At 35.8% G+C, this 20,139-nt stretch overlaps 3 protein-coding genes across 4 annotated transcripts; all 3 read right to left on the bottom strand.

Annotated features, from left to right (window-relative positions):
* Positions 1-1,607: 1,607 nt before the first annotated feature.
* Positions 1,608-9,718, bottom strand: LOC119614405. 2 transcript variants are annotated; one of them, XM_037970536.1, is made up of 3 exons: positions 9,518-9,676; positions 9,272-9,351; positions 1,608-3,287 (listed from the first exon to the last, which is right to left on the bottom strand). In XM_037970536.1, exon 3 carries the CDS (start codon positions 3,281-3,283, stop codon positions 2,144-2,146), a length of 1,140 nt encoding a protein of 379 aa, XP_037826464.1. In that variant the 5' UTR covers positions 3,284-3,287; positions 9,272-9,351; positions 9,518-9,676; the 3' UTR covers positions 1,608-2,143. The 2 variants fall into 2 exon arrangements, with proteins under 2 accessions (XP_037826464.1, XP_037826462.1); XM_037970534.1 differs by having other exon boundaries at positions 9,272-9,718.
* Positions 3,319-8,556, bottom strand: LOC119614406. Its single transcript, XM_037970537.1, has one exon. The coding sequence runs from the start codon at positions 8,554-8,556 to the stop codon at positions 3,319-3,321; it is 5,238 nt and encodes a 1,745-aa protein (XP_037826465.1).
* A 29-nt stretch (positions 9,719-9,747) lies between the features above and the next one.
* Positions 9,748-10,566, bottom strand: LOC119614404 (ATP-dependent DNA helicase PIF1-like). The gene has a single exon (XM_037970533.1). The coding sequence runs from the start codon at positions 10,564-10,566 to the stop codon at positions 9,748-9,750; it is 819 nt and encodes a 272-aa protein (XP_037826461.1).
* Between the last annotated feature and the right edge of the window lie 9,573 nt (positions 10,567-20,139).

Here is a 20,139-nt window from a genome sequence, read left to right as displayed (position 1 = left end):
TATTGTAAATTAATTTGAAAAAAAAAAATGTTTTTGACCATATCCCTAGCAAATTAATTGTTTGTAGTTTGAACTATACAGGTATTTTTAAATACCTGTAAAATAGCTTATGCATAAAAGTGAGCATTTTAAAAGCCTATATTTTATGAAATTAAATGTACTTTATTCCAGTATAGCCAGAATTTAATATTTTGGGGAAGGATCCGAGATATCAGAAGTCGCGCAAAGAATATGACTTCGAAATAAAAAATTGTCTAAGAGTGAAATATAGCTAAAGCCAAGCCATAAATATTGATATATGATATGTTACGATCGGACTTAAAATGGCGGCGTAATATATAAAAAACAAAAAGGGCGGTATTTCTAGGCGTGGCAAAAAAATATTTTTTATATTTTTGGAAATGTTATTAACGTATCTTTAATCGTAGGGGGTGACTGACTCAACTTTTTTTTCGACCCACCCTACTACCCATGCTTATTTTTTCATATATCTCTTAAGGATGTTTATGTCATATATACCCATATTGTCCCGCTGTACCCATCCGAGTACAGCCCAAAAATCGCATTTCCAAAATTTAAAAATTTTTTGTTTTTAAATTTTATTTTAAATTAACTCATAATAAGATATATTTTGCAACCAAAAATTTAATTTATTGATTTTAAGATGGTTGGAATCTAATGGGTTAATGCAGGAACCTTGGACGATTCGCAACAAGGTTTCTGGATTAAATCACGTAAATTTCCAACTTTTCTCGCTGATACAGGGTCTCGACCGAGAACATGTATCTTATGTCATAAGAACTTATGTTTTCTCCTCTCCACAGGATTATCCACATCGGATGCAACGGTGCTGAAGCAAGGTCGTGGCCCACATCATATACCTTGCATCTGTTTACCTGCCTTTCGATTTTCCGACACTACCAACAACGTCGGAGTAAAGAGTGCTATATTCGGCTATGCCGAATCTTATATACCCTTCACCACAGTGTATTTAAAAATATCAATTCTATAAAATTTTAATTTATTTCATTTTCCCGTTTATATCATTACTAGCTTATACCCGGTGTGCTTCGCTACCCCAATCGAAATTAAATTAATTAAAAAATTTATTTATTTATAATTTATTAAATTATGTAATTTTTCTTAAAGATTTATTGTAATTTCATTTGGTGACAATATATTTCATTTAAATTCTAAAATAATACATTAATGAGCTATTTATTTCTTACTTACTAAAATTTAATATATTTTTTTATTCTTAAAAAATAATTCTTATTCTAATGCCTTGGGATACAGAATATTTTTTGTTTTTCCCTCTGGTGCGTATACATATAAATCTGAGGGTTTTCCTACTCTTGAACATGCGACGTAAAGCTGCCCATGTGAAAAACATGGATTTTCTAGATTAAGTCCACAAACTTGCAAGGACTGACCTTGAGCTTTATTAATCGTCATTGCAAATGCTAGGCGAATAGGAAATTGCAGGCGCTTAAAATCGAATGGCATCTCGATGTGGTCATAGGAATACGTGGCAGCAATACATCTGTTCGTGCGTGAAAATAAAACGAAAAGTGTTTTTAAAATTTTGTTTAAATAAAAATCTTTATTAAATATTACCTTGTGTTTGGGTTATACGAAACGTATACGACAGCGATTAGGAAGATAATAATATATTTTAATGGCAGAAAGTGGCGAACAATATTTAAGCCGATACCGTTAGCGGTTTTACTCGTTAGAATTTAGAAAAATATCCCCACCCAAGGGTGTAAAAAAGGGAATGTACTAAATCCTAACAAGTATCAAAGAATCAAAAAAAAACGTAAATACACGTACAAAAAAAAACGAACTTAAACATTGCCGGCCACCTTGCAACAACAAAGGACGTTGCAACCATAATATAAACTTAAGAGGTAAAATCTAATAAAGAATAAAGAGCTTAAAGTAATAGGTTTTTTTTTTTTTTTTTTTTTTCATTTATTTATTTAATTCATTTTTTCAAACAACAAATTGGTCATAGGACCAAAAACCAGACCAGCTGGTAAAGATGTTCCCATAGAACAAAGTCTATGGGATGTAGTTTTACGCAGACTACATACTGCTCTCATGGGAGAATGGTTTTAAATCAGACCATGAACTGGGCCTCTTAAAGAGAGGCTTGGCCAGAAATGACCCAACCAAAAATGGTGTATTGAGCCATCGGAAGTCCCGGGTTCGAATAAATTTTCCCTTTTAAAACTTGCGGAGCAATTTCCGGACCAATGACAAGTGCGACTTTGCCAGAGACATTAAAACTAGGGTCTGCCAATTGCAGTCCCTCAAAATGAATTTTAACCGAATCCGATACTGTTTGCAATGGTGTTTTAATGCCTTGCATTTTCTTTACTTTAACGGTAAACGTTATTTGTTGCGTCGGGTCATATTGTGAACAAATGTTCACTCGACATATTTGGTCTGCACCAACAGTGGTCACGGGCAGTTTTAGATTTGCAACTAAGGAGGAGCAAATATAGCTCATACTGCAGCAAAGGTCTAAAGCTGCCCGTACCCGAATGCTCTTTTTTGAGCCAAGCAACAAAACGGTTGCTGTTGGTGAGAATGTCACGACATGAAGCAACGGCAACGGCGAAGAGTTAACGGGGGCGTCTGGTCGGGTAGCTTCGTTTCGAGCGCGTTTTTTAGATTTGGCGGCGACGTGATTCTTCGAGTGGAGCATAGAATGGTGCTTTCCTTTACATTTTTTACAACGGCCTTCACTCGTACAATCACGAGAGATGTGTTCCGCTGATAGGCACCGAGAGCAACAATGGTGCAATAACACCATCCTAATTCTCCTCTCGAAAGACATATTTTGAAACTTTCGACAACCCGATAGTCGATGACGTCGCTTACAAAGAGGGCAATTTTGTTGTTCGCTTATTGAATTCGCGACCGGATTCGAACCTGAGGCTTCCGTGGCACCTGATACGGGATCAGGATTTTGCGTAGTTTCGGCTTCTAGAGCCGGTACTGCCATAGGGGCAGACAGTTGCTCAGGTGAGGTCAAAGGTACCTCTCGAGCTGAAACCACTGCAGGTGCAGTGGAGTTTTCGTTGGAGGTCATTGGGACCTCTGGTGCAGGGACCACGGAGACTGGTGGGTTTTCCACGGCGGCGATACTGGTGGCGCCATCGTCGGACTTGTCGGTAGAACCCGGTTGATTCGTGGCTGCTGCGGTGTCAACCTCCATTGCCTCACCATACTCCTCAAGGAGATCAGCTTCGGACATGGCCATAATGCGTTCCATAGTACTAGGAAACAATGAAGGTTAACAAATATTCATTAAAAAGATTCACTGGTCAAAACGACCAGTTTGGTAATTGGTCGCTTTATAACCCCGTTTTCGGTACGTATGTCCGCGACGCGTACGTGATTGTCACTTCCTGGATAAGTCCGAACTACTCTTCCCATTTTCCATGAAGTGGGTGTCATTTTCTCATTTCGAATAACTACTAAATCTCCGGTTATTATATCGCGTTCCGGATACTTCCACTTGTAACGTTTGTGAAGCCCTGACAAGTATTCTTCCTTCCATCGACGACAGAAGTGCTGAGTCAAAGCCTTTACTTTTCTATACCGATTTAGAAGACTAAGCGGAGATTGATAAATCGAAGGTTCAGGTGGAGCTAATATTGGAGACCCTATTAGGAAATGGCCTGGTGTAAGAGCCACTATGTCATTAGGATCGTCACTCATAGGACTGAGAGGTCGAGAGTTTAGACATGCCTCAATTCTAGCGAGGACCGTCGAAAGTTCTTCAAAAGTGTATTTGCCGGAATGGGCTTCTTTACGGAAGTGAAGTTTAAAACTTCGGACTCCCGCTTCCCATAAACCACCCATATGAGGTGCTCCAGCTGGAATAAAACGCCAAGAAAGGCCGTTGATGCCGTACGTCGTACACATCCTAGCTCTACATTCTGATAAAAATGTTTTAAACTCTCGTTCTAACTCTCGAGAAGCTCCTACAAAATTCGTCCCGTTATCCGAAAAGATGGTAAGTGGACAACCGCGTCTTGATATAAAGCGATTAAAAGCCGCTAAGAATTTATCCGTTGATAAATCCGAAGTTACTTCTAGATGTATGGCTTTCGTGGAAAAGCATACAAAGATACATACATACGCCTTTAAGATCTGACACGATCTACCATTTAAATTTCTCATATCAAATGGGCCAGCGAAATCCACTCCAGTTGTTGTAAACGGTCGATCTAAATCAGTTCGTTCTGGAGGTAAGGCAGCCATAATTTGAGTGCAAGCGCGTTTACGATCTAAGATACATCGTTTACACCTATTTACAACAGTCCGAACAAGGGTCTTTGCACGAGGAATCCAATATTCGATCCGTATTATCCGTAGCATAAGCTGATTTCCACCATGGATGGAAATCTTATGAATAAATTCCGCTAAAAGAAGAGTGAAACGACATGAATATGGCAATAAAATAGGATGCCTTTCAGTGTAAGCTAATGAAGGCGATCTAGCCAATCGACCGTTAAGTCTCATGACACCTTCATTGTCCAGAATAGGATTTAAGGGCAACAGGCTACTTTTAGAAGAAATTGGTCTTTTTTCCAGTAGACTCTTGTATTCTTCCGCAAATTTGACCTTTTGAGCCACAATGGCCAAACGTAGTTTCACATGTCTTATTTCATTATCAGATAGCGTAATTGTATCATACGAATAGCGATTCCTATAAGACGAATGGGTTCTATGGAAAAATCTAAAAACGTAAGATAGAACTCTGATAGCACGATCAAGTGACGAAAATCTATCCAACACATCCTCATAGTTTGCAAAAAAAGAGGCGTGAGATTTCACATTTCGAGCTTCAAGATCGGTATCAAGCATACCTAGGCTTTTCAAATTCCAAGTAGACTTTTTCTCTCTAAGCCAATGTGGACCATTCCACCAAAGAGAGCTCTGAGCTAAAATTGAAGGGGTAACTCCCCTACTTCCTAAATCTGCTGGATTGTCCTCAGATCTGACGTGATGCCAGTTATGTTTGCCAACAATTTCTTGTATTTTGCAAACTCTATTTGCAACAAATGTTGCCCAAGTACAGGGGTCTTTTTTCAACCAGGAAAGGACGATCGTGGAATCAGTCCAACAATAAACCTGGTTTAATGGAATGTCGATTTCACAAAGCACAGCCTTCAAAAGATCTGCCGCTAATACAGCGCCACAAAGTTCTAGACGAGGTAAAGTAACCGATTTAATCGGGGCCACTTTCGTCTTGCATGTGAGCAAATGTGAATAAATTTTCCCTCTAGGTGTTTCCACTCGAACATATATCACCCCCGCATATGCTTTTTCCGAGGCATCAGAAAAAACATGAAGTTCCACTGAGGATTCTGGTTCATAATGAACCCATCGAGGAATTTGGATACTATTGACTTCATGATATGAAGTCACAAATTTCTCCCATTCGGCCAGCGTTGAAACTTTAAGATTCTCATCCCAATTTATCTGATCCTGCCAAATTCTCTGCATTATCATTTTTGCCACTACTATAACAGGACCTAACCAACCTACTGGATCAAATAATTTAGCTATTGTGGATAAAACTTCCCGCTTAGTATATTTTGAACGCCATGCTATGGGATCCACGTTAAAATAGAACGCGTCCAAATGAGCATTCCATTGGAGTCCCAGCGTTTTCGAACTACTTGCTTCGACAAAAACTAAAAGTTTTTCATCTACCAAATGTTCTGGGGGGAAACCTGCTAAAATTGTCTTATTATTCGAACTCCATTTTCGAAGATTAAACCCTGCTGATGATAATGCCGCTTTAAGTTGATCACGAGCAACCAAAGCGGTTTCAACATCATGTGTCCCCGTAAGTACGTCGTCAACGTACATACCTTTACGTAAAATTTGCGAGGCAAGTGGATATTGACTCTCACAATCATCTGCCAACTGTAACAAACTACGGATGGCCAGATAAGGCGCACAATTGACGCCAAAGGTCACAGTCTGTAATTCATACTGCTTTATTTCCTCCGTCGGAGAATCGCGAAACAAAATACGCTGAAAAGGAGTATGAGACTGGTCAAGCCTTATCTGTCGATACATTTGAGTAATATCGCAATTAAACACGAATCTAAAAAATCGCCAACGCAAAATAAGTAGGACTAAATCAGCTTGAAGGGTAGGACCGACCAACAAACAATCATTTAAACTAAGTCCATTTGAGGTTTTATTTGACGCATTAAAGACTACCCTCAACTTAGTAGTTTTTCGATCCAATTTGATCACAGGATGGTGCGGCAAATAACAAGAGGAAATAGAAGACGAGGTCTCCATTATTGGCCTCATGTGATCCAAAACTAAATATTCTCTTACTACATCGTCATACATTTTCTTTATTTCTGGTTTTCTCAACAAGGAAGCTTCTGTCCTCAAAAATTGCGCCCTAACATTCTGTTTTGAAGAACCTAACGACAGCTTTTCGGGAAAATCAGATTTAAAAGGAAGTGTGACAATATATCGTCCATCAGGTCCTCTACGAGTTGTGGCCTTGTAATTTTCCTCACACATCCGATCAAGGGGGGACATAATTTTTCTTTTCGGCGCTTCCTCCAGTTCCCAAAAACGAAGTAAACTACTGTTTAAATTGTCCTCTTCCGAAAAGTCAACCCTAGTGTTAAATACCTGTACAGAAGAGGATGGCACTGGACCCGTGATAATCCATCCGAATATTGTGTTCTGAGCTAATAGCGATCCTAAAATATGCGTACGAATTTCTCCTAACATAATTTGGGGATATAAATCGGCACCTAAGAGCAGATCAACCGGTCTGGATTTGAAAAACTGAGAATCAGCTAGTGGAAGATTTGGTAAATCCCTACAAAGTTTATCTGATAAGACAAAAGATGGTAAGATACCTGAAATATTCGGTATAACAAGAGCATTAGTCCGCAAAATAATCGAAGTGTCCAAGGGAGATGCTATTTCGATCGAGCACAGTTTGGTAGAAGTAGCAGTAACAGTCTGGTTAACACCAGAAACTTGGGCATTTGTCAAATGCGCCGTAATCTTTAACTGATTCTGCAAACGTTCCGAAATAAACGATGTTTCAGAACCAGGGTCAATAAGGGCTCGAGCCGGGTATGTCATACCTTGGTGACGTATATTCACCATAGCAGTCCCTAAAAGTACAGTCCGATTATCAGACACGTGGAACACTTGTCGATTAGAAGGACCTGCATTATTGTTGTTGGAAGTAGGTGCTGAAGATTCTACAGACCTAGAGTGAGTGGGTGGCGTAGCCACAACAGAACTCGTGACTGTATTGGAACTAGCATTCGCTTCATCCGATGATGAAGAATTTCTATGGAGCAAGGTATTATGTCTTTTCTTGCATACTGAACAGCTATGAGCACTTGTACAGTTCTTAACCTCATGTGTTCGTGATAAGCAATTAAGACAACAATGATGTTTCCTAATCGTAGAATATCTTTCCGAAACTGAAAGATTTTTAAAACGCTTGCAATCACGCAGAAAATGGCTTTGATGCTTACATAGAACACAAATATGAGAATTGGATGCCGGTTGAGCATGATGAGTCTTTACCTTTTGTGTCGTAGACTTCTTTGTCTGAGGCGTTTCTCGAATATCACGAAGACATTCTAAAGTTTGGATCCTTTCCGTAAGAAAAGCATTCATATCTTTCCAGCGTGATAAAGCAAATTTATTCTTAATGCTCTGTTCCCATAAGGTCACAGTGCAATCAGGAATACGCTGCACGCATAAAAAGACAAGAATGGGATCCCAATTTTCTGTCGGCACTTCATACTCCGACAACGCTTTCAAACAACTATTAATGCCTCCTTGTAAATCTTTGAGGCCTGTGAAAGACTCTTTTTCCAAGACTGGAAGACTAAAAAGCGCTTTTAATTGGTTATTAACCAACATACGCGGATTCTCATATGCTGCCTTTAATTCTTGCCAAGCCATTTGAAACCCTTTATCTGAAAGCGGACATTGTGACACAATTTTCTTTGCGTCGCCACTAGTCTTACGTAGCAAGTGACATAACCTTTCAATGTCAGTAAGACGTGAGCTATTTATATATAAGGCTGTAAACAGATCCCGAAAGGCGGGCCATGAAAGGTAATCGCCTTCAAACATTTCTACGTCGCAGGGTGGTAAAGTCAAATTATGTTGACCGTCACAAGGTTTCGGATTCTTTACTGGCGTATCAGTAGATTTACTAACGGGAGAGAATTGAAGTTTTTTCCTATCTAGGCTACAAGCACATTCTACAAACGCATCAAAAGTTGCTTGGAATTTCGCGGCAGACACCTCAATCTCACCAGGTTCAGTGTCCTCAGAAGTTGTCAAGAAATCTAAACATAAGTCATAAGACGACTGAGCCGCTTCCCACAATTTGTTCAAATTCTCTTTATAGTAATCAATTTTGAGTCCGTCAAGTGTGTCTTCACGAGCTCTAAACTGTGCCTCAAAACTAATAACCGAATCCGAAGCTCTAATAAAGCGATCAAGTGGTGTAATAGACATGGTTTGCCTTTTCTTCTATTCAAATCGAAAGTTTAAAACACAAAATTTAATTTATTATTGACTAAAAGTATGAAACTTTTATAAAAAATCAAAATTTTTATTGATGATATCAAAAAAAATATTTAATAAATTAAATTTGAATTATTTCTACTAAATTTGGTCAAAATTAAACGAAAATTAATTTTTTCAAATTTAATTGAACAATATGATAGTCAAACTGACCGACCGTAGGGTGACCACTTAAGAATGAAGAAGAAGAAAGAAGTAAATACTTAAGCTTATGTATTTACTCAAAGCACAACAAAAAAACACACTTCTATTACACCAAATTGTTTTTTATTCAATAAGCCACAATCAATTTTATTAATTTAATTTATTTTCTTTCAGTTCACGACGCGAGAATATTTTATTTTAGTTATAAATGAGCAAATTCTTTAAAATAATTTATTTTCTTTTCTATAATTTTGTCCGTCCACGTAAACAAACGCGCAGTTGATAATTTACGTAGTAATAAACGAGATTAAAACAAGTGTCAAATTAAATTGGGGTTGGCAAAGCGACCAACTACAAAAAACACAAGTAATATATTTTTGTATATGTGTATATGTATGTGTGTTTATTTACACACTTTTATTTAAATATAAACAAAATAAAAATTGCACACTTTTATTCTTTAAATTTTTTCACTGCACTTTTTTTAAAATCAAGTACGCACCTTATTAATTGTTTTTATGTTCCAAAAAAAATTACAATTCCTGTTGTTGTTTGGCAAAATGTCCAAATAAATATGGCGATCTTGTGTTGAAACAAATAAAAACAAAAAGAATACCAATTAATTTGTGGTGTACTTGAAAGCGGCAAATTAAATCCGGCTCGATTGGACCAAAATGTTCGTGCGTGAAAATAAAACGAAAAGTGTTTTTAAAATTTTGTTTAAATAAAAATCTTTATTAAATATTACCTTGTGTTTGGGTTATACGAAACGTATACGACAGCGATTAGGAAGATAATAATATATTTTAATGGCAGAAAGTGGCGAACAATATTTAAGCCGATACCGTTAGCGGTTTTACTCGTTAGAATTTAGAAAAATATCCCCACCCAAGGGTGTAAAAAAGGGAATGTACTAAATCCTAACAAGTATCAAAGAATCAAAAAAAAACGTAAATACACGTACAAAAAAAAACGAACTTAAACAACATCAGTTCCCTTAAACTTTCCAGTTATAATGGTCGCCTCGATAAGATTGTTCATAATTTTTTTTACTATTAGTCGAGTGCCATTACAAAGTCGTGGAGGATCAATATTCCTAAGTAAAATAATGGGAACACCGTTTTTTAACTGTAAGTCATGTGGTGGAAAGCCGGGTAAATCTAACGAATTTAAAAATTCGACTGGATAATTGACGACATCCTCAATATTTGAAACTGTGTCGATCGATTTATAAGTTCTTAGATTCCCATCGATCTTGTTGAGGATATTGCTGTTGATGGAATTAACGTCAATATTTTTGGATGCCAGTAACGCACGTTCACATAACCATTGCATATTTTTAAAATTTTGCACGATATTGGGAAATACACAGTTTATTAATTCTTCTTTGGATTGTGTCATTCTGCAAAAGTCTGATGGAAATTTTATATACTTTGTTTTAGGATCCATTGGAATTCTTCCATTACCTAAATCAAGCAATTGTTTGGAAAAAGTTGAAGCTGAAGCATCATGTTGCAACTGAACACGCATATTTGTAGTTAATTTTAGAGTGTGAACATGTCGCCAAAGGTATGATGATTTTAGACATGCATTTAGCTCATCAGCTGGTGTTGATCCCGGTATAACAGGAAGTGTTTGACGAAAATCACCAGCTAATAAAACTAATACACCTCCAAATATTTTATTATTGCTTCTTAAATCCCGTAAAGTGCGATCAAGGGCTTCCAAAGATTTCTTATGCACCATGGTGCATTCATCCCACACTATGATTTGACATTGTTGCAATACTTTGCCCATAGAAGAATTTTTCTTTATGTTACACGTGTAATCTTCGGAAAATTGAGGCTTCAAGGGTAATTTTAGTGCAGAATGCGCTGTTCTACCACCATCTAAGAGTGTGGCAGCAATGCCGGATGACGCGATAGCTAATGCAATATTTTTTGCGATCGAACTTTTGCCAATATCAATGAAATTAAAAACGTTTTTCCGGTTCCTCCAGGTGCGTCAATGAAATACAGACCTCCATGTTTGTTTGTTATTGCTGCTATTATACTGTTGTATACCATTCTCTGCTCTTGTTGTAAATTTGGTAAATTTTCTTCCAGTAAAATTTCCAAATTTTGATGATTATATTCCATCTCTCGTCGTATATCTTGATCGTGTGTATCATTTCCTGACCGAATAGAAGCAATCATTCCAACTTCAATGAGTGTCACGTTCCTTATCGCCAAGCATTTGTCTTCAAGTAGAATTAATGCCTCATTATACATACTTTCACTTAGTTCAAGCGTTGCATTGTTGGTGGTAATTCTTCCCGGTGTAATATGTCCTCAGCCATATATGTTTTAAATTTATTCCAAAGATCTTTTGGATTAGATGGTGAGCACGATACCAATATTATCGCAAATAATATAATTATTTTCCATGGATGGTTGATTACTGCTGCATCTCCAAGCGTTGTTTCCCAATGACAATCGTTCTCCAATAATTGTAGTTTCTGACAGGCTTCATGATATGTTGCGCATACTACGCCATTAACAGTACGTAATGTCTCAAAAGATGTTGGCCCTCGAACATTAATTAGAAGCATTCTCAAATAAAAACATTCAGCATTTTGAGGGTGGACGGTATAAACCCTACCTAATGCATCTGTTGAATATAAATTTGACCAACCATCAACAGGTTTCCCTTGCATTCGATGTTGGAATTTCTTTGTTGATGCATTCCACGTATAATACGTTGGAATTTCTGAATATAACAAAGTTTTAGCAAACATATCATTTCTACAGAGATAAAAAATGATGTTAATGTTGTAGCCGGTGGTGCTGCTGCTCTCTCTCGCGCATTTCTTTCTGTAAAGTAAACCCGTTGTCCATTTTCCAGATGCACTGATAAATGAACAACAGTTGGATGGCGCTCATGAATGGGAAATCCCAAAATTCGCCATACTACTTCATTGCTACTAATGTACCTGGCCATTTGATACTGCGTAATTTCATCATTTGGATTTTGTAATGAAAATACAGCCATATCAGACCCTTTAGTAACATACTTGCAGATGTATTTGATCTACTTTACTGAATGACAATACTCAACATTAATATGCGCTTTAAATGTTTTTGAAAGCAATGGACAGTAAGGTACTATCCAGTGATTATCACCATCAACGTCATTTCCACGTACCTTTATTGAAATTGATCGTCCACCATTATCCACAGAACGTCGGCAGTAAAGTGGGTAGCCATCATTTCCCGAGATTGTTTCCTGAATCAATTATCTTGGATATTTTTTTATGAATTTTCCATCAACCATGCATGAAGAATTTGCATTAATGGCCCCACATGGACCATGGATCATATTTTTGATAACAATTTCATGCAGATTTGGATCAACATTTGGATCGGGTATTTCTGCAGAAATTATATCATTAATAAGATCTGGGGTAATTTTTTCAACCAACCAAATAAGAATGTTGGCATGTGGCAATCCACGTTTCTGCCACTCAACGGAATACATCCAGCACCGTGTTTCACCAAAGACATGAAATTTTGCAATAAAATCCATAAAAGATTTTAATTTCTGTTTAAACACGCATGCTGTTATATCGTGCCGATGTAATAAGGGTTTTATACCTTACATATTTCAAGATATAATAATTTTCAAACTCACTAAACGTAGATTTTTCTAATATTATTAATTAATAAGAACATACAATTTTTTGTAATTACTTCACGTGAGAGGCACCAAAATTGGGGACTCTAGTTGTTATAGTTTTCTAGATATACAGATTTTAATAATTAGATTTTAGTATTTACTTCATATGGGAGGTGGCACGCCCGCTTTTGCTGAACTCCCTATTTTTGTCCAAAATATTTGTATTTAAACAAAAGTTACTTGTACAAAATTTGGGGACTCTATACGTGGGACCTCGCTCATTTGAAATTTCAACATAAAAAGCAATTATAACTCCTTCCAGACATACAGGAAGATATTGTGAAAATTTCAAGAAAATCAGTTTAGCCGTTTAAACTGATTAAATAAAAAACCCACTTAACGATTTTGAAAATTCTAACTATAATAGTTTTCCAGATTAACAATATGTTACATATGAGAGATGCCAAGCAAATTATTGCAAGTTCGCCAATTTCTATCTATCTATGAAAAATTTGTATTTAATTCATATATGTGGTGCCAAGCCCCCCATTGAAAGTCCGCCCGTTATTCTCTAAATGTTCACATGAATGTCAAAGTTCTTCATGTAAAATTTGAAGATTCCAGCTCTAAAAGTTTCTCAGATATACGAATTTAATTCATGTGGGGGCTTCAAGCTCCCCGAATGAAAGTCCGCCCTTTTTCCTCCAAAATATTCAGATGAATATTAAAATAATTTGTTCAAAATTTGAAGAATCTAGTTCTATTAGTTTCCCAAACAAACAAAATTTTGTATTTAATTCATATGGGAGGTACCAAGTACCCCATTGGAAGTCCGCCCGTTATACTCTAAATGTTCAGATGAATGTCAAAGTTCTTCAAGTAAAATTTAAAGATTCTAGCTCTAATAGTTTCTCAGATATACGAATTTTTCTATTTTATTCATATGGGCCCCCAGATGAAAGTCCGCTCTTTTTTCCTTAAAAATATTCAGATGAATATTAAAGTTCTTCGTGCAAAATTTTAAGAATTTAGTTCTATTAGTTTCCCAGATAAACGAATTTTTGTTTTTAATTAATATGGGAGGTGCCACTCCCCTCATGGGTAGTCCGCCAATTTATTACCCAAAATGTTTACATGGATGTTAAAGTTCTTTGTGCAAAATTTTAAAAATTTAGTTCTATTAGTTTCCCAGATAAACGAATTTTTGTATTTAATTAATATGGGAGGTGCCGCTCACCTCATGGGTAGTCCGCCAATTTATTACCCAAAATGTTTACATGGATGTTAAAGTTCTTCGTGCTAAATTTTAAGAATTTAGTTTTATTAGTTTCCCAGATAAACGAATTTTTGTATTTAATTTATATGGGAGGTACCTCGCCCCTAATGCTAGTCCGCCTACTTTTTGTCCTAAATGATTGTTTTTGTGAAGGGGAAAGGGGAACAAATAGATTATTCTTAAATATTGCAAATTGTATTTACTGTAGTTTATATTTATTGTTGTCCACTTTAAATAAACAAGTAAGAGTACTATTTAAATTTTTATAGCGCCCTAAGATATGCTTTAGCGATATCTCGTATTTGCATGTATGCATGTGTGTGAAAGATTTAAGGATTTTAAAAATACATACATATATACAATTTTGTTCTACACAAATTGATAATGCAAATAGTTAAATACGGTTAAAGCGCTTTTAGGGGCAGGACCTAGTATGAGAGATATGACCAAACATAGACCGATCGTAAAAATTTTTTGAAATAGCATTAAGTGCTTTTTGCATTACAAAATAGTATTTATGAACAAAAATAGTATTTATTTATATCATTATTTGGTAATGAGTTATGCGCGTTTAAGTGTTTTTCTGAAAGGGACCTTGTATGGGAGCTATGATCAATTATGGATCGATAGGAAAACAATTTCACAGTAATATTTCTCTGTATATGAGCAATATTTTTGCCAAACTTTATATGGATATCTTAATTTAGTAATGAGTTATGTGCGTTTAAGTGATTTTCGGGAGGGGGTCTTGTATGGGAGCTATGTCCAATTATGGACCGATCGGAAAAAAATTTCACAGTAATATTTCTATGCATATGGGCAATACTTGTACCAAATTTTATTTGGATATCTTAATTTAGTAATGAGTTATGCGCGTTTAAGTGATTTTCGGGAGGGGACCTTGTATGGGAGCTTTGATCAATTATGGACCGATCGAAAAAAATTTTCACAGTAATATTTCTGTGCATATGAGTAATACTTGTGCCAAATTTTATATTGATATGGATATCTGAATTTAGTAATGAGTTATGCGCGTTTAAGTGATTTTCGGGAGGGGACCTTGTATGGGAGCTATGACCAATTATGGACCGATCGAAAAAAATTTTCACAGTAATATTTCTGTGCATATGAGTAATACTTGTGCCAAATTTTATATTGATATGGATATCTGAATTTAGTAATGAGTTATGCGCGTTTAAGTGATTTTCGGGAGGGGACATTGTATGGGAGCTATGACCAATTATGGACCGATCGGAAAAAAATTTGACAGTAATATTTCTATGCATATGGGCAATACTTATACCAAATTTTATATGGATATCTTAATTTAGTACTGAGTTATGCGCGTTTATGTGATTTTCGGGAGGGGACCTTGTATGGGAGCTATGACCAATTATGGACCGATCGGAAAAAACTCTCACAGTAATGTTTCTATGCATATGGGCAATACTTACACCAAATTTTATTTGGATATCTTAATTTAGTAATGAGTTATGCGCGTTTAAGTGATTTTCGGGAGGGGACCTTGTATGGGAGCTTTGATCAATTATGGACCGATCGGAAAAAAATTTCACAACAATATTTCTGTGCATATGAGTAATATTTGTACCAAATTTTATATGGACATCTTAATTTAGTTATGAGTTAAGCGCGTTTAAGTGATTTTCGGGAGGGGGTCTTGTATGGGAGCTATGTCCAATTATGGACCGATCGGAAAAAAATTTCACAGTAATATTTCTATGCATATGGGCAATACTTGTACCAAATTTTATTTGGATATCTTAATTTAGTAATGAGTTATGCGCGTTTAAGTGATTTTCGGGAGAGGACCTTGTATGGGAGCTATGATCAATTATGGACCGATCGGAAAAAACTTTCACAGTAATATTTCTATGCATATGGGCAATACTTACACCAAATTTTATTTGGATATCTGAATTTAGTAATGAGTTATGCGCGTTTAAGTGATTTTCGGGAGGGGACCTTGTATGGGAGCTATGATCAATTATGGACTGATCGGACAAAATTTTCACAACAATATTTCTGTGCATATGAGTAATATTTGTACCAAATTTTATATGGATATCTTAATTTAGTTATGAGTTAAGCGCGTTTAAGTGATTTTCGGGAGGGGACCTTGTATGGGAGCTATGACCAATTATGGACCGATCGGAAAAAAAATTAACAGTAATATTTCTATGCATATGGGCAATACTTATACCAAATTTTATTTGGATATCTTAATTTAGTAATGAGTTATGCGCGTTTAAGTGATTTTCGGGAGGGGACCTTGTATGGGAGCTATGTCCAATTATGGACCGATCCAAAAAATTTTTCCTCTGAAAGAATTCTATTGACATAAGATTTTAATTTGTAAAATTTTGTGAAGATATCGACATTGTGGCGGAAGTTATTAACAAAAAACCCATTTTCCGGGAATATGTACTTTTGTATGGGAGGTATATGAAATTGTGGACTGATTCTGGCAATTTTCAGCAGGGATCAAGATCTTGTGCAGAAACGAATGTATGGTGATTTTCATGGACTTATCTTGCATAGTTTTCGAGAAAACTACATCAGAATGTGTAAAAAATGCTTATTTTTTTCCGAGGTTGTTTTAAATTTTGATTCATAACTTTTCCCGGTGTGAACCGATTTTGCCCATTTGCAATACCAAACAACTTAGGAAAATGAAGAACATTTTGCGTGTTTTACACAGACAGACGGACAGACGGACATAGCTAAATCGACTCAGAATTTGATAAGGACCCAGAATATATATACTTTGTTGGGTCTCAGATGAATATTTCTTGGTGTTACACACGGAATGACAAAGTTATATATACCCTCTATCACCACTGATGGTGGTGGAGGGTATAAAAATCAAAAAATACCAATTGTATCCCATTTTATACGTTCTAACTTAGTCCGTGCTCTTCATGCTTAATTTCATATTTCTAGGTTCAATATTATAGAAATTTCAAAAAGTACCATTTGTAAAGCGAAAAAGTACCAAAAAGTCCCCTTTTATAGGTTCTTACCTAGTCAAGGCCCTACATGCTAAATTTCATGTTTCTAGGTTCAATATTATAGAAAATTCAAAAAGTACCTTTTGTAGAACGAAAAAGTACCAAAAAGTGCCCTTTAATGTGTTCTCGCCTAATCCAGGCACTACATATTTAATTTCAAGTTTCTAGCCAATAACAACGTAACGTGATGTTCATTCTTTGCTTTGTGTTTATAAACAAGAATTACAATAACAAATAACAAAAAAAATTCACCGTTTGATACTGTGTTTTGTTTTTGTTTGTTTATTGTTTTGTATAAGCATGCACGAAAAAAGTAAATTTTTGATGAAATTTTCAGAGGTGGTCTCGGATTTTTACTCATATCTTCGTTATTTATGGGCCAATTGGAATAGCGTTCTATTCGACCGTATTTCCGATAGAATTATTGAAAATTCGGATCTCGCAGATATCTGGGGTCTTCTGAAAACTGATTTCAACATACATACACACAGACAGACGGACATGGCTAAATCGACTCCGCTATCTATAAGGATCGAGAATATATATACTTTATAGCAACGGTTCCCAAAAGGGGGTCCGCGGACCCCTAGTGGTCCGTAGCAAAATCCTAGGGGGTCCGCGAAGACGAACGAAAATGAATAAAAAATATTCTCTATATGTTACAAAATATTAAAAATATCTCCAAATTTTTCATAAATACTAAAATACACAATTTTTATTCAATAATCCCAGATTTGTTGGTGACTCTTTGAATTTTATTGTTTCGGTCGTTTATCAGGATGAAGCTAGGCGCTACAAATTTATTGTTTCACTTTTACAAAGTAAAGTATTACGTGATTTGTAATTTTTATAAATATATATGTATCGAAATAAATGTTTTTATAGCAGACGGATAATGATTTGCCTTAGAATTAAATACTGATACTGGTATCCCGGAATATGAAGTTAGGTCACATTTCATAATATTTTTTTAAATTGTAAGCAAAAGTGTTAATCTAGTTAATTTTAAATATAAATATTCCATTCCAACGTGATACACAGATTTTAACTTCATTTTGTTGTCCAATATTATTAAATCAACATCAGAATATTCATAGCGTTTTGCGTAAATAGTCAAAACCACGCAGTAAAATAATTCGTAGGTATTTTAAAATTCAAATTTAAGATCCAAATTCACAGTACATTCGCAAAGAGTTCAGGTCGTATTTTATGTGGGTAACGCATTCCGCAACAACATCGAAGAAGTCTAACTTTCACATATTTTCCCGAAAACTTAGCTTACATACTCAGCTCACCCCTATGCAATCGCAAAAAAATTTAGAAACATGACTCTTTAAGCACATGTCGACAATACTTGTTAAAGAAACCTTTTCTCTACCTTGACGAGAAATGAACATGAAAGCTCTCACGATCATAAAATTAAACATCATGGTAGAAGTCATTCTATATTTAAAACCATGAAATTGAAAACATCTCCGAAATACTAAATGTTCTCAATGTACGGGAATATTTTATAGGGTTTATGGACCAGGACTAAGACAATTTTCGGACGAACAATTACACAGTGATACAGCAAAAAAATGCAGGGGTTCTCATATACCAATTCCATTTCGTTATAGTCCATAGAGTAGGAATTTATTTTTAATTTTTCCCGATCACTTCGTTTAGTTCCTTTTTAAGAGCAAAAGTTGTGAAAAAGAGCTATTTTTGAAGTTTTAACTTTAAAAAAATATATGTTTGGTAGTTTGCAACCGATTTTCAAACTGGATATTTTGTTTTAAAGATACAAGCGTTGTCTTTCAACTCAAAAAAATAAATCCAAAATTTATGATTAATGTCTTGGTTACGGCCATTTAAGTAAAAAACTCACACTTTTTTCACAATTTTTATACCCACCATCAAAAAAGATGGGGGGTATATTGATTTTGTCATTCCGTTTGTAACACATCGAAATATTGGCCATAGACCCATAAAAGTATATATATTCCGGGTCCTTATTAAATTCTAAGACGATCTAGCCATGTCCGTCCGTCTGTCCGTCTGTCTGTTGAAATCACGATAGGGACCACACGAGAGGAGCTAGACAGTTGAAATTTTGCATAAATATTCTCTATTGCTAAGGTTTGTTTGGTATTGAAAATAGGCAATATCGGTCCAATTTTTCGGATAGCCCCCATACAAGTGGACTTCCAAGAAACAGCTTTAACGGACATAACTTCTTCAGAAGTACGAGTATGAAATTCGACATAAATAAGTTTCATATGAGCCAAAACCTTTTAACCAATTTTTTTTAGGATCGGCCCATAAACGACCCTACCCCCCATATAAGGTCCCCTTCAGAAAATGACGTTAACACTCATTACTGGCCCAAAAATGCGAGTATAGTGTTGAAATTCGGTATAAATAAGTTTTTAACGAACTAAAACCTCTCTACATTTCTATTTTAGGATCGGCCCATAAATGACCCTACCCCCATATACGGTCCCCTTCTGAAAATGACTCTAACACTCATTACTGGTCCCAAAATGCAAGTATAGCAATGAAATTCTACATAAATAAGTTTCATGTGAGCCAAAATCTTTCTACCAAATTTTTTGAGGATCGGTCCATAATTGACCCTACCCCCATATAAGGTCCCCTTCAGAAAATGACTTTAACACTCATTACTGGTCCAAAAATGCGAGTATAGCGATGAAATTCGGTATAAGTAAGTTTCTTACGAACCAAAATCGCTCTACGATTTTTTTTAAGATCGTCCCATAAATGACCCTATCCTCCATCTGAAAATGACTTTAACGCTCATTACTGGCTAAAAATTACGAATATAGCAATAACATTTTACACAATTAAGTTCCTCGCGAGTCAAAATCTTTTTTAATAACTTTTATGTGGATAGGTCCATAATTGGCCCTACTCCCCCTATTGGGTCCACTTCAGGAAATAGCTTCAACGCTCATTACTGTCTTAAAAATATGAGTGAAGCGATGAAGTGCTACACACTTAAGTTTCTTACGAGCCAAAACCTCTGTACCAATTTTTTTTTTTTTTGGATCGGCCAATAAATGACCCTTCCCGCATATAAGGACCCCCTCTGCAAATAACTATAATGCTCATTACTGGCTTAAAAATATGACTGTAGTGACGAAAATTGATGCACATAAGTTTAATGCGCAAGTCCACCAAATTTAGGGAGGATCGGTCCATAATTTACCCTACCGCCCTTCAGAAAACACTTAAACGATCATTACTGGCTTAAAAATATGAGTTATGAAATACGGTTATGAAATTCGCTCCGAATTTCATGCGGAATGTGTCGGTAATTCATTCTACCCCCCATACAAGCCCCCTTTATAAAATTAAATTAACGTTAATTACTGGCATAAAAATTCGAGTAGGGCGATGATATTTAAT

This window comes from Lucilia sericata, unplaced genomic scaffold (genome assembly GCF_015586225.1).
Source record: "Lucilia sericata isolate MDLA Ls3-8-SP2 unplaced genomic scaffold, ASM1558622v1 Contig002861F_arrow, whole genome shotgun sequence".
In the NCBI taxonomy this organism is placed as follows: domain Eukaryota; kingdom Metazoa; phylum Arthropoda; class Insecta; order Diptera; family Calliphoridae; genus Lucilia; species Lucilia sericata.
Note: the sequence above shows the minus strand (reverse complement) of the source record. Positions and strands in the feature narration are given on the sequence as shown.